The following is a 14,686-nucleotide window of genomic DNA, read 5'->3' as shown; positions in this document are numbered from 1 at the left end:
GCTCCACGGAGCACCCCCGACCGTCTCGGAGAACTTCAGAAATAAACTAGTGAAAAGGATGTGCAGTCCCCCATCTGACGCTTCTGCTCTGATGAGCATCAGAAGAACTGGGGAGGGGATTCCCGGGTGGGGCAGTGGGTAAGACTCTGCACTCCCAATGCAGGGGGCCCGGGTTCGATCCCTGGTTGGAGAGCTAGATCCCGAATGCTGCAGTGAAGATCCCGCATGCCACAACTAAGACCCAGCATAGCCAAAAATAAATGTTTTTTTTTTTTTTAAAGAAGAAGAACTGGGGAGCTGGCCGAGGGCTCAGCTACGCGCTCGTGGCTACCAAGCTGCTGGATTCCTGAGCACAGTCTGTGGGGCGTGAAATTCCACCAGGGTTGAGTGTGGGCGAAGTGACAGCCACTGAAAGAGCTGCCCCCTTCTCTCAGAAGAATGCAGTCAGCTGTCCCGGAGCGTTCCGTACTGTGTGGTCACATCCGGATGTGAGGACGGAAGAGGCAAGGTGAGAGGGAGGAGCGGCAAAAGCCACCGGCTGCCAAAATGAGTGTGAGCTCTAGATACGGAAATTGTATTTTTACTTAATTTGAATTAACTTATTCAATGACCGAAACCAAACAGACAAGCAACAAAAAGGCCAGCAGCTTGGACCGGCCCTGGTCCTAGGAGTCTGCTGCCGGGCGCAGCACAGGTTGTAGGAACTCAGAGGGCGAGGAGTCGGCGCTCCAGCAGCAGCCTGGGTAAGAGGCTCTGCCCGGCCCCACTCCCAACAGCTGCCCGCACAGGTCATGGGTCCCCCAATTCGAAGCCGGGAGTGACACCTCCAAATCTGGGTGGACCTGGGCCAGGGAGGAGCTGTCTGCTAGGTTGGGGCATGGCCAATACTGCCTCTGACCTCCCCTCCCAGATGGAGTGTTTGCGAGGCTGTCCCTGACGGGGTGAGGCTGGCATGAGTCCCAGCACCCCAGGGACAGGTTGGTCGGTGTCCCCTGCTCTGGGCCCAACCCCATCCTGGCTGAGGCCAGCAGAGGACCACTCTTGGCGCCCGAGCAGAGTCAGGCATTGGACCAGGCAGGCTGTGGGCCTGTGCCCTTCAAGTGGCTGGGTTGGGCTTCCTGGACGTGAAGGAGGTGGGCAGGGCCTCCTTCCTCAGCTGCAGCTATGCCAGTGTCTGCTGCTCCACCCTGGACGGGCCACCTCCGCTCCTGGAAGGGTCCCGAGAATTGTGGCGAAGCCCCGGCCGGGCCCAGCGTCATCTGGATGGTACAACCCGGACACATCCAGCAAGAGGACGAGCCCCTCGCCCTCCCCACGGCCAAGGGTCCCCCCCAAGTAAAAAGGCCACTGCCAGGAGGTTGAAAAACTTTATTTGGCTTATAAAATTCCACATTCTGACAGCGAGCTTCGAGCAGTGCAGAAAGCACAGGATTCTGTTTCTGGGGTGGGGGCTCGGCCTGGAGCACCTCTGAAACTGCTGGTGACCCCTGGGCTGAGACCGGACACACAGGCAGCCTGGCGGCCAGGAGAGCCCGGGGGCCACCACCACCAGCAACGCCTGACCCGCAGTGGCTGCAGTTCTCGGAGGACGGGGCGCCTTCATTCCGAGAGCCGACGGCCACGGCTGTGGTCCTGGTTGTCCCGCCAGACGCAGTAGTTGAGCGTGGCCGCAAAGGCCAGCCAGGCCAGGTACGGGTAGAGCAGGCAGGCGGCCGGTGGGCTCACGTGGTGCCAGACCACAGCCGTGGCTGCCGCCACTCCACCCATCAGCAGGAGGTCCACCAGGGCCTGCACAGACACAGAGGGACGACAGGGAGGCCTGAGGCTCCACGTACCCATGGGGCTGTGTGTCCCAGCTGCCCACCACCACAATGCCTGAGGGAACTCTCCATCTGCCTCTCAGTGACCTGGCCAAGCCCCTCCCCCTTTTCTGCCTCGGTTTCCTCATCTGTAAAATGGGAACAATTGCCTTCCCTGACTATGTCATGTGTGGGGTGCACAGCACCAGGTGTAATGTGGGTTCTCCTATACCAACGGCCCCTAAACCCATCAGAGCCCCACAAGGCTTCCTGCATTGGAAGAAGAGCAGCTGAGGGGCCCTGGTCCCCTAAGAGCTTCTGAGGAGACGTGAACCAGCAGCCAAGTGCCTCCCCTGCCCCCGCCCTTAGACTCTGACCCTGGGCGTCTGGGATGTGATGCCCCATGTCCCCCAAGGGAGGGGCCGTCTCCAGGGACCAGGGAGACAAGCCAAGGTCACACTTACCCAACCCATTTGTCGGGCACCGAAGAAGAGGGGAGGCCATGCCCAGTTCAGAGCCAGCTGCCCAGCGTAGAGGCCCAGGGGAACCACAGCCTCCTTCGAGAAGCCCCCCAGCTCTTTCCAGATCATGTAGGAGCCATACCTGAAAGAGAGGCTGCCGGTCAGGGCACCAACAGGGAAGAGGCCATGAGCCTCCCTGCAGGGCTAGAAGCCAAGCTCACTTCTGGGACCACACACTGATGGCTCAGGCATGCCCTGCCACTGACTGCTGTGTGGCCTCAGGGAAGTTGCTTAACCTCTCTGGGCCTTTGTTTCTCACGGGGTTGCTGTGGAGATTCTACTTAATACACTGGCAGTGCGTAGGGCAGTACCTGGCACATGGGACACTCAATAAATATTTGACATTATTATCTTCATCAGTTCTATAAAGGGGGAAGCACATAAGGCATGCAAGTAAACAGGATGGGACTTTTGGGCTGGGCCTTAGAGGATGAGTATGAGTTTGCCAGGGGGAGGCAACGAGGATATGCAAAGGCTTAGAGGCATGCACGAGACCCCTGAGTGAGCCTATGTTACTGGTGAAGTCTGGGGGGCACTGGGGAGGTGAAGCAGAAGAAGGCCTGGTCATGGGGCTCTCAGGGCCACAAGGACAACAATAACACCACCAATAATAATAGCTAATGCCCTCCAGCATTTACACACGCAGGCACCGCTCCTTCCGAGCATTAGCTCATTCATTCTCATGGTAACGTCATGAGATGGGCAGTACTACCACTCCCATGTTACAGGTGCAGAAACTGTGGCACAGACAGTCAAAGCGCTAAGGGCTCGTGGCAGGCAATCAGTAGGTGAGTCAGCATTTGAACCCGGGTGGTCTGAGGCCAGAGCCTGGGCTTTTTATTCTGTGAGGGGTTGGACCTTATCTGGGCCACAGGGAGTTTCCACGGGGTTCCACAAGAGAGGTGCCAGATTTATGCTCCATCAGGATGTTGATGGCGGTGGGAGGCCTGGAGGCTGGAGCAAGTTAAGGCAGAAACAGTGGTGCCTGGGCCGGGACTGGGAGGAGAAAGCAGGATGCAGGAGGGCCTGGGGCTGGCAGAGGGTGTGGCCCAGGTGACACCCAGGTTTCCAGGACTATCTTACTCCCATCAGAACCCTGGGGCGGACTTCCCTGGTGGCCCAGTGGTTAAAAGTCTGCCTGCCAATGCAGGGGACACGGGTTCAATCCCTGGTCCGGGAAGATCCCACATGCCACAGAGCAACTGAGCTTGTGAGCCACAACTACTGAAGCCCGCGCGCCTAGAGCCCGTGCTCCACAACAAGAGAAGCCACCGCAATGAGAAGCCCGCGCCCCGTAAAGGAGAGTAGGCCCCGCTTGACGTAACTAGAGAAAGCCTGCGTGCAGCAACGCAGCCAAAAATAAATAAATAATTTTTTAAATTAAAAAAAAAAAGAACCCTGGGGCATCAGCCTGGTCTCTGCTACCTGCCCTCTGCAGCCCCACCCTGCACTGGGCTGGCACAGAACCAGTATGCAGGGAACCTTCCAGAGAAGGGTAGGAAGCCGACCAGTCTCCTGGGTGCGGTTCCCACTGGAGCCACCGGGGGGTGGCGTGGGGGGGGCACTCCCCCATCCAGTCCTGCTTTGCCTGGTGGCAGTTCCTGGGTCTAGTCCAGGAAATCCTGTAGGGTTTCGACTCCAAAGCTCTGTGTCTGTGGGAGGTCCCTTGTCGAATGGGGGGGTCGTGAAAATTAACCGAGACGAAGCCTGTCACCGGGCAGGTGCTCGACAGATGGCTACTATTACTGCTGTTCTTACTGCTACCGACCTTGGAAGCATCCACATGCCCACGTCTGAACTTTGCACACTGAGCCGGCCTCAGCCTGCTGTTGTGAAAACAGCCAGAATGCCAGTACGGGGTTGCCCGCCCCTCCCAGAAGGCCCCAGAGGAAAATGTTCAGTTGTGCAACCAACAGGCCCCATAGTTTTCTCCACCCTCACTTGCCAAACGAGGCCAGGAAGTGGTACCCGCTGCCCCGGGAACACCTGCACAGCTCCCACTCTGGAGGAGAAGCTCTGCCCTCGGGCCTGGGCCTCGCCCTGCCCTGCCTGCCCCGGCAGGTGGACAGGTCCAGCTGCCAGGCCAGCACCCATGCCCACCTACCCCATGGCCGAGTACAGCGTGCCCCAGATGGGAGCCAGCGTCCAGCGGGGCGGGTGCCACGAGGGCTTCTGCAGGCCAGCGTACCAGCGGAGACTCTCCCCGCGGACATAGTGGGAGCCCAGGAAGCCCCCCAGACTGGGCACCAGCGTGAAGCCCACGGCGGGCACCCAGGGCGGGGCCATTGCTGCTGCAGCTGCTGTTCCGGAAAGTTCTGAAAGAGAAGACAGGGCTGGGGTGAGAGGCGGCGATGCTCCAGAGCTGGGGCGGGGCCTCCCCTGGCGTCTCCTGAGGACCTACTGTGCACAAACCCGGGGTGGGTCTGTTACCAGCCCCTCATCACTCATGGATCAACCAGTCAACTGATGGAACAGCAGGAGGTGCAGAAAAGATGTGTGAGGTTGGGGGGCCGGTGCTGAGTCCGCCCTGCAGCCCCACCCAGCCCAAGGGCCCCAGGGAGTGCGCTTCCACCCCCACCCCCACCCACGAGGCTGCCCTGTCGGCTGCACGTCCACCCCTGCCAGGCTCCTGTGCGCTCTCACCCTCACCCTTGACCTTGGGTCTCCTGGCAAGTGCCCCCTCCTCTCTGCTGCCTCAATCACGGCCAGTTTGGGTCCCCTCCACCAAGAAGGCTGCCCAGCCCCCCTCCCCAGGCGGTATGCGATGCCGCCTCGGTCCACACCCTGCGCCTGACGCTCCAATACTTCTCATTCAGTCATTCGTCATTCATGCAACAACAGGTAGCAGACAGAGCTTGGCTCGAATACCCGCTCCCCACCAACATACCGTGGCCTCCGGCAAATGAACAGGACATCAACGTGGCCGACCTGGGTCCAGCCCAGTGTAGGGGGGTCTCTTTGTACATCATCCCACGGGCCCACCCTGAAATCACCTCCCCTTCCCTGTGTTCCAGGGAGGGAAAACAGCCTCCCTGGGGTCACACAGCACTCTGGGGTCAGGCTCTGCCCAGGTCGAAAAGCTGCTGGGCCCTGACGCCCAGGGCCATGGACGTGGTGGGTGGAAAGGGACAGAGTTTAAGGCTGGTGAGGGCCCCTCAGCAGCCCTGAGAGGCTGACGGGGCTCAGGGCAAGGAAGGCCTGGATGCTGTCACCACCACCTCCAGGGCTGGAGGCCCCCAGGCAGGGACAGAGGGGACCCAATCTTCAGGTCTCTCCGTTCTGCTCGTCAAACACTCCCCCTTGCCCAGCAGCCCCCAGGTCTGCGCTGAGGACCTACTAGGCGCCCCGCAGTTCTCAAGGCTCCCGGGGAGCTGAGCTCATTGGGGCTGAGAGTCCAGCCAGACAGCAAGCGGGGCCCTGGGCTGGGGTCGGGGGCCAGCTCTGCCTAACCTGCTGTGGGACCCCAAGCCTATCAGCACCCCCAACTGGGCCTCGGTTTCCCCACCACAAAATGAAGGGGCTGAGCTCCTGCTAACACGCCCTGACTCTAGTTGGAGAAGCAGGAGTGTCTGTAGGAGATAAGAAGCCACACAGATGGATTACGTTCAGCAAACTTGCAGGACGGCCTGCTGGGGTGGGGGCTGGGCACCCACGGCGGATGGAGCGGAAGAGGCCCAGACCTCAGACAGGGCACCCCGACCCGGGATCAGAGAGAAGATGGTGCTGGAAGGGCACGGAGCACTTTCTCCCAGGACACGGGAGGGGACTGCGGCGGGGGAGGAGAGAGGCACGAGGCAGACAGGGCAGCAGGTACCCGGAAGAGGCCGTGCGTATCCGGAGGCAGTGGGGAGCCATCGGGGCTTCCGGGTGGAGGGCGAAGGCTGCCCAGGGCAGAAGGGGCAGCGGTTGGCCTGGGGCGGCACAAAGCTCCGTGAGATGCAGAAGCAACCTCAGTGCCCAACACCGGCGACTGTTAAGGATGGGTCAACCCCCAAGTCCAGCTTGGAGGACTCTTTAATGATGTGAAAACTGTCCTCAACATAACATTAAGTGCAGAAAGCAGAATATAAAATTGATACAGAATTATCCCAATTTTAGCAAAAAATGGATATGCATTTTAAAAACGGTAACAAGTGCGTGAAGACGTTAGCAGCCATCACCCTCATAAAACAAACACTTCCTGGGGAACGGCTGTGAGCCTGGCCCAGGCCCAGGCCCGACCCAAACACTGTCTTTCTGTCCTCACCCTTTGAGGGTCCCACACCATCTTATCCCACCTGCCGACGGACCCATGGTGCAGAGCGGTGGGGGCGTTTGCCCAGGGCCCCTCCACAAGCGGGTAGCTTGGGAGTCTAAGGCCCACACTCAGCAGAGGGATTTACGACGCTTTGTTATTGCTTTCCGAAATGTCTATAATGAGCATAATTTTAAAAGGAACAGTCGGAGAGTGTCAGGCATCCAGCAGAATCCGGCTCTGCCATCTAGTGACTCTGATTCCTCCCCCCCTGGGCCTCAGTTTTCTCGCCTGTCGAGTGGGGACAGCGAGCTCATTCCCCACGATCACTGCACAGATGAGCCGTGAGGACGAACACTGCCCAGGGCTGGCTGGTGACAAGTAAAGGTTCCTGTGCTTCTCCCCCCGCCCCTCTCACCCCACCCCCCGGCCCTCTGGTTTCCAGGGTGCACACAAGTGTTCCTGGGGTGGGGGCGAGGGTCTGATCTCACCACAGTACGAAGGCCCACCTCTCCCGGGGCCAGGAGAGCACTGGCCCCGTGCTGCTGCCAGGTGGATGTGGAGCCCTGGGACCCAGCCACCACTGTGTCGTCTCGGGGGAGCCCAGGCCACCTCAGCCGGCTTTCTCACCTACGCCATGGGGCACAGCCCTGCTCAGCCTGCTTAATAAACGTGTTGAACCCGCAGCCAAGTGACAGCCCTTCGGCAGCGCTAACAAGCTGTGTTCAGTGCCTGAGGGCTCCCCTGGACCGTGACCTGAGCTGGGCAGGTGGGAGGGCTTCACCTCGCACTGACTCTCACACACAGGTAGGGACACGGAGGCCCAGGGGGTCGGGGGCTGAACTGTGCCTTTGCCCAGGAAGGTCCCAATTTATGCCCACTTTGTCCCAAAAGAATGGCCCCCCTCCCTCTCAGCAGTGCTCCTTTTACAGGTGACCAAGGTTAATGCCACCAGTGTAAGACACATGACACGGTTCACAGAGGTGGACACACTCGCTCTGGTATTCGTGCCCCAAACACAAACCCCAGTCCAATCATGAGAAAACGTCACAATCCCAGACGGAGGAACATTCGACCAAATACGTGGCCTGCGCTCTAGCACTCTTGGAAAGGGTCAAGGTCACGAAAGGCAAGGAAAGACGGAGGGAAATGTCACCGACTAAGGACAAATAACAGCTAAACGCAATGTGGGATCCCAGACAGATGGGGTCCTGGGCCAGCTGAGCACGTTAGCAGGGTTACCGGCATGGTGTGAATTTCCTGGTTCCACTAGGGGAAGCTGGGTGAAGGGTACGCAGCAACTCTCTGCACTACCACTGTAACTTTACTGCAAGTCTAAAATTAGTTCAAAATGAAACATTAAAAAGAAAAGAAGGGGCTTCCCTTCTGGAGCAGTGGTTGAGAGTCCGCCTGCCGATGCAGGGGACGTGGGTTCGTGCCCCGGTCCGGGAAGATCCCACATGCCGCGGAGCAGCTGGGTCCGTGAGCCATGGCCGCTGAGCCTGTGCGTCCGGAGCCTGTGCTCCGCAACGGGAGAGGCCACAGCAGTGAGAGGCCCGCGTACCGCAAAAAAAAAAAAAACAAAAAAAAAAGAAAAGAAGGACCCTGGTTTGGACACTAACACGCACAGTCTCTGCTTCGGTCCCTAAGCCCCACCCCTGACCCACCTGCCATCAAGACCCCTCAGAGTTTGCTGATGATTTATTTGTTTTCTATTTCTTATTGCTTTTGGTTAATGGAAATGAGAGTCATATAACATAAAATGAACCATTTTAAAGTGCACAGGTCAGTGGCATTTGGTACATTTCCCAATGTCGTGCAACCATCTCTACCAAGTTCCACCCCAAAAGACGCCCACCCATCAGCTCACTCCCCGTTCCTCCCTCCCCCGGCCCCTGGCAACCACCATCTGCCTTCCGTCCCTGTGGATTTTCCTTTTCCACACGTTTCACACAAATGGGATCACACCTTATGTGGACTTTGGGGTCCGGCTTCTCTCACTGAGCGTGTGTTCGAGGCTCACCCACGTTGTAGCCTGGGTCCCTACTTCTCCCCACGGCGTTGTGGGCAGGGGCACTCGTGTCACCCTGCCACGGCACCCAGCAGGTGCCCGGGAAATCCCCAGCGTGCCAGCCGACGGGGCTGGAGAGCCCACCACCCTGGTCCCTTGCTGTGCAGAACAAACACACCCAGGAAGAGGTGGTGGCTCTCCCCTCTGTGGTGACAGAGTAAGGCCTGAGCCCACGCTTCTGCTCAGCCTTCCAGGCTGCTGTGTTTATGCACCACTGGGCCAAGGGGATTAAAGGGTCTGCCCAGCCTGAGGGTCAGAAAACAGGTAGGTCAAATGCCCCACAAGGAGAGAGCCCAGGCAAAGAGCTTCCTGGGGCCTCACGGGGACTGCCAGGCTCTTGAATCACCCGATTAGGGGACCCACCAAGCTGAGTCATGCTGGGTGGGGCAGGGCGGGGCAGCTGGCCCAAGCAGGCCTGAGGGAGATCCATCCCGTGATGGGGTTAGGGTTAGGGTTAGGGTTTGGGTTAGAGCCACTCCAGTGGCCGGGAGGGGGCGCAGGGCTCAGGCAGAGACGCAAAGCCACCCACCCGCCCTTCATCTGTTTCCGTCAGAAGGTGACTAAGCGCCCACCTCGGCCCTGCCTGCAGTTCTCTTGGTGAAGCCGAGCCAAAGCTCCTCTCTGGGCCTCGGTTTCCCCTTACATCAGGTGGGTGTAACCTGCCCTGTGTGCCTCGTGGGGCTGTGGGCAGGCTTAAGGGAGGTCCGGATAAGCCAGGGGATGTGGGGGTCAGTGCTGGGGACCACTCATGCCTCCAGGAGAAGAAGCCACATGGCGCAGACCCAAGGCTGAGAAAATGTCAGCCGGTTGGTCACCCAACGCTCAGTGGGTGAAAATGCTTCCAAAAGGCCCCGCCCTCAAGGCCTGGGGCCACTGAAACTACGGCCAAGAAGGGCAAAGCAGAGAGCGGAGGCCCTGGGGTCAGGAGACCGTGCAAGGCCTTCGGGAGGGGTGGGGGGCGGAGCCTGGTGCAGGGCCCGGCTGTATTCATCCTGGGTCATCGCGGCTTCACAACAGCCGCAGGGGTGAGGCCAGCTGCTTCTCTTCTCAGGCCCCGAGTTCCACATCTCTCGGCCTCCATAGTGGGCTCCACTTTCCAGATGAGGAAACCGAGGCACAGGGAGTCACAGAACTTTCCAGGTCTGGGTGACTCTGAGACTTCCTGAAACACCCCTCCAGCTCCTGATCTGGAAGTCTGCTGGCCTCAGCTCTGGGCCACACAGCCAGTCACAACGATGGGCTGTGTCACCTCCCCTCTTCAGCTTCCTCCTCCATCGTGACAAGGCCCTTAAGCCCTGCACCAGAAACCTGCGGGGGGCCCAGGGCTCATCTCAGGCCACTCCCACCCCACCTCAGCCATTCCACCCCCTGCCTGGGTGCCAGAGGATCCTCTCAGGACCAACAGCCTCACTCTCCCTCCCCAGCACCAGGGCCAGGGTCCCAGCCCCGCCGAGGCCTCAGGTCCCAGCTGGGCCCGCGGACAGCAGTTTCAGGATCGGAATCCTCCCTGCCCCTGGGGTGAGACTAGGATCTCTCTCCTAGCGATGCTTCACTCCTGGGCCTCTGCGGCCCCGTCTGTGAAGGGGAGGTGGCGGCAGTGGGCCTCGGGAGGAGCTTTCTGTTCTCTGAGGCCTCCCTATAGAAGGTGACAGCAACTGCTGCTCAGAAACAGAACAGAGTTTTGCCGTTTCTCTGGTCCCCACCTCCTGGGCTGTACCCAGCCCCTCCTGGGTCCTATGTCTCCTTCAAGCCACCACCGATGGTCTCAGGGACCTGTTTTAAGGCTCCTTTTTTTTTTTTTTAAAATGACTCACAGCTAATCGTCTTCATTATAACTTCTGTTAATCTTTTTCATTATGAAAGTATCCAATGTAACAGACAGCAGGTCTGGAAACCCAGCTGGTCTGGGATGGGGTAGGGCTGGGGGTGACAAGGGGGAATCTGCTTTCCGGAGAATGACTATTGAGACAGAGAGCACGCTCAGGCATTGCTTGCACAATCAAAGATAAGTAAAAGAAAATATAAATAAGAGACAGATTCAGAAATGAAGTAATGAAAAGTCAAAAGTGTATACGGCACAAAGTACGCTCGCCCCCTGTCAGCACCTCCCCTACCCCCGCTCAGCGATCCACTGTCAGCGGTTTCTGGTTTCTGGCTGAACTAGCTGGACACCATTCAGTCATGGCCAGGCAGACACACACACACACACACACACACACACACACACACACACACACACACACACACATTCCAGGCACACACTCCTCTGGGCATGCACTGTGGAGGAAGCAGGGCTTTGAAATCAGACCACGAGCATTTGAACCCCAGCTGCATTGCTCTGTGCCCCTGGGCAGTTTCTTGGGTGAGCGTCAGTTTCCCCCCAGTTCAGAGGCTCCCTTGGAGGCCCAGGGCTCTGTCTGAGGCTCCCAATGCGGAAGCTGAGCAGCCTGTCTCCTTGCTCCCCGAAGAGCCTTTCTCCTCAGCCCCTTTCCCGACCAGTGGACAAGAGATACTGCTTCCTGGGAGCGGCCCCTGGCCTCCCGCTGCCCTGTGTCGGGCTCCCCACGCCACTCCCCAGAGAGACACTGGGGCCTTCGGCCCACATCCAAGCAGCCTGGCCTTTGGGCCGTGGGCCTGCTGTGCACCAGGCACTCTGGGCCGTGCTCCTCGTACACAGCCTCATCCTTGGCCGTGACCCTTTGGGATACCCTCAGTTACACATCCTTAGGGGAGGCTCGAGTCCTGCCCCTGCCCCTGCCGTCCACCCTGCAGCATGTGGCTGGTACCAGGTACCATCGTGCCCTAGCAGGCCAGCCCGAGAGGCTCCCAATCCGGGCCAGGCCACAGGCCTCGGCAAGGCTGGCTCTGGCACTCAGCCATGTGTTCACAGCTGGAAGCCCCCCTGTAAGCAGATAGGGTCGAGTGCCCCCCAAGGAAGAGAACCGTGCATGGCTTTCTTGACACAAGAGAAGCCATTTTAGGCCTAAGCCGTTTTGTGATCGAAGCCTGGCCACAGGGCTTGCCCTTGAACAGGCCTCTAATAATCTTAAGGGAATGAAAGAACAGACAACTGTTATCAGGCAAGAGAAATAACAATAGCAAAGATAATAAGTCAGTTGTAAAGACTCCCAGTTCCGTCTCAGTGGTAAAGGTTACCCCGAAACACGTTTTTGAGCTGTTTTGCAGAATTTAAACACATCTCCCTACCCCCACCCCAAGTGCTCAGCTACCAGATCAGCTGGAATCTAAGGGACAAAAAGCTGACCTTTGCTGACCCGTCGTAACTTCAATCAACTAAAGCTTGGACTCTATAGACCTCTGCCCCAATTCTATGTTGAATTCTCCTCTGCTCAAGCCCCTTCATGAATAGGCAGCTTAAAACTTCCCCAGTTTGGCTGTTTGGGGAGACACTTTTTTGGGAAAGCTCCGAGGCGCTCTCCTTACTTGTTGGAAGGAATAAATCCTGCTTGCTTGTGCCTTTTGGACCCCGTTTTCCAGGAACAACACGACCCCTCCCACCTGGGCTCCCAGCTCCTTTGCAGGAGGGGCAGGGGACAGGCAAGTCCCAGCGGATGCCCAGCCCACACCGGGACGTGTAGGTTACAGTGCATCTGAGCACTTGACGGGGATCTAGGGACCCGGTCCTAAGGCTCCGCGGGGCCTTCACTGGCTTTGGACAAATAACTTCCCCTTCTCTGGCCTGGGTTTCCTCCCTAGAAATGGGGTGTCTCAAGTGGATCAGGAGCCCGAGGTCTCCCAGGCACTTTGTGATCCTCAAGGTATCCCGCTCCTCCACTCCCGCCCTCTGCCGGCCGCGGCTGCTCAACTACCGGATTGGGCGGGAAGCGGGGGTGCCTGGTCCCTCCCGCGGCTCCGCTTCCCGCGGGACCCGAGGGCCCAGCGGGGTGCGGCGGGGCGGGGGTGCCCAAGTTCCCCCTTCCGCGCCCCCAATCCCGCCGGAACCCGGCCGCGCAGGAGCGCCGACCGCTGAGGCCAGGGCCGGGGGGAGGGGTGTCACCGCCCCCCTCCCGCCGGCCGACCCAATAGCCGGGTCCCTAGTGCTGCTCCCCGGCCGCCCCCTCGGTCCCCGCCACCTCCCGCCGCAGTTTCCCCTCGGGCCCCGCGCCGGCGGGCGGGCGCTGTCGTGGGTCGCTGCCGCACGGGGCCCCCTTCCCGCCGCCCCTTCGAAGCCCCGAACCCACTCACCGGCGACGACGACTCGCTAGGGGAACGGTACTGCGCGGCGGGAGGTGGGGGCCGGGCCCGGACCCGGACCCGCCCGCGAGGCCCCGCCCACCCCGGCCCCGCCCGGCTTGGCTGGAAACCCGGGCGGCGGCCGCCGACAACCTCGCGGCTTGGGGCGCTCCCTCCTCTGGCCGCCCTGCCAGAAAGACGCGCCTCCGCCTCCCCCGGGCACGAGCGCGCCTCCCGGCCGCTTCTCCTTCCCACCGTGACCGCCCCGCCGCGCAGACACTGCCGGCTCTGCGGGCAGGTCGCGTCTCTTCCTGTGCCTCATTTCTCCTATCTGTAAAGTGGGTCGATAGAGATCACCGATCTCAGAGAGGGCAATTACGTCGCCTGACGGCAGAGCCCTGAACATCCTTCTACACAGCAACCCTGGCCACCATCTCCGGAGGAGAGCCCCAGTTCCTTTAGCTGTTGCCCCAGGACAGGAGGCAGCCCTGGCCCAGCCTCTCTGCGGCTGGCTCCCTCCGCCTCCATCTCCTCATCGGTAAAATGGGCACAGCATGGTGGGACTAAGGAGGATGCCACATGGTAACGCAGGAGACCACAGGCGCTTGGCATTCAGTGACCATCACAGCCCAGAGGTGGCCTCCAGTTGGCCAGGGTCACCCTGATGGGACAGCGTGTCCAGGCCCAGGCCTTGAGCACTTCACCGCCTCATCTGCATGCATTGCTTTATTACTGCAGCCCAGGGCCTGTCACTGCCCCCTTGACTGACTTGGCCTGGCGGGGCCCGCAGACTGCCAGAACCACAATTGCCCGAACTGGACACTTGGGGTGGGGGTCGGGAGGCCCAGGTGAACCCTGCCTGCTGCTCCTGGGCTGAAGTCTGACTTCCCGAGGCCCTGCCTTTTTTGCCTTCATGGACCTCTTCTACCTTTGACCGCGTTTGTATAAAGGCAGGTATAATCCAGGCTGGGTTCTTTTCACGTTTTTCTTCTGATTTTAAAAGAAATGAAAATATTTTCCTGGATCCCTCAAGGTACCACGGGCCCACACGTTGTGGCTACTGTTCCTCATGAAGTTGGTCTGGCCACGCCTCCCAGCAAGCGGCCAGCCCTCACCCGCTTCCTGTAAGGAGGTGCCCAGTGGCTCGGCTGAACGGCAAACCCGCCTGCCCCGGAAGACCCGGGGCGGGGAGGCAATGCAGCTTCCCTCCCGCCTCTCCCCTCCCGCTTGCAGGGCTCAAGGCCCACGGGGCATCCTGGGAGGCAGCGATTTCTGGTCCCAAATACTTGCTGGGCCCGGTGCAGGGGGCGGGCAGAGAACAAACACACTAGGCCCGCCCTTTTCACAGGTGAGCCCCTGCAGTTCAGAGGGCCAGTGGCTGCCATAGGGATTAACACTGCAGGTCTAGATGAGATGTGGATGCCCCTCCTGGGGTGCTGGGAAGCCTCCCGTTACTTGTGCCCCCCTCTGCCCAACCCCACACACCCCACCTAAGCCTGGGGCAGCGGCCATCATCCTCCCTAGCTGGCCCCCAGGGAGCCCCTTCCATGCCCCTCCTCTGCTCGGGACCCTCTGTGGCTCTCTTAGGATACAGTCCAAGCCTTTTACCCGGCACTCAAGGCCCTGACTGCCTGACCCTATCCCACCTCCGTGCCTTTGCATACACTGTTCCCCCTGCACAGAGGATCCTTCACTCCCACCCTGGGCCACTCCATGTGTCCAAGTCTGACTGCTCCCCAGTGTCACCCCAGGAAGCTCTTCCAGAACCCTGACTCTGTACCACCCCCACTCTAATCGGGCAGTGACCTCTGAACTTCACAGCACTGAGCATAGGAGCCTCTCCTGCGCATTTGGCACGTGCCAAGCT

The 14,686-nt window shown here is 59.7% G+C and overlaps 1 protein-coding gene across 2 annotated transcripts; it reads right to left on the bottom strand.

The window, feature by feature from the left end:
- Window positions 1-1,359: 1,359 nt before the first annotated feature.
- On the bottom strand, window positions 1,360-12,972 carry TSPO (translocator protein). Of its 2 annotated transcripts, none has more exons than XM_082666866.1 (4): window positions 12,832-12,972; window positions 4,425-4,635; window positions 2,264-2,414; window positions 1,360-1,788 (listed from the first exon to the last, which is right to left on the bottom strand). In XM_082666866.1, exons 2-4 carry the CDS (start codon window positions 4,604-4,606, stop codon window positions 1,600-1,602), a joined length of 522 nt encoding a protein of 173 aa, XP_082522992.1. In that variant the 5' UTR covers window positions 4,607-4,635; window positions 12,832-12,972; the 3' UTR covers window positions 1,360-1,599. The 2 variants fall into 2 exon arrangements, with proteins under 2 accessions (XP_082522992.1, XP_082522993.1); XM_082666867.1 differs by having other exon boundaries at window positions 2,264-2,402.
- Between the last annotated feature and the right edge of the window lie 1,714 nt (window positions 12,973-14,686).

The sequence above is a fragment of the Grampus griseus genome (genome assembly GCF_964374135.1).
Source record: "Grampus griseus genome assembly, chromosome: 11".
In the NCBI taxonomy this organism is placed as follows: Eukaryota; Metazoa; Chordata; class Mammalia; order Artiodactyla; family Delphinidae; genus Grampus; species Grampus griseus.
Note: the sequence above shows the minus strand (reverse complement) of the source record. Positions and strands in the feature narration are given on the sequence as shown.

What these genes read in the sequence shown, in the direction of transcription:
- TSPO (XM_082666866.1), bottom strand. Translation starts at nt 4,606, where the DNA reads ATGGCCCCGCCCTGGGTGCCCGCCGTGGGCTTCACGCTGGTGCCCAGT. An exon ending in ACGCTGTACTCGGCCATGGG is followed by an intron (nt 2,415 to 4,424) that starts GTAGGTGGGCAT and finishes CCTGACCGGCAG; the next exon opens with CCTCTCTTTCAGGTATGGCT. An exon ending in GTGCCCGACAAATGGGTTGG is followed by an intron (nt 1,789 to 2,263) that starts GTAAGTGTGACC and finishes GTGTCTGTGCAG; the next exon opens with GCCCTGGTGGACCTCCTGCT.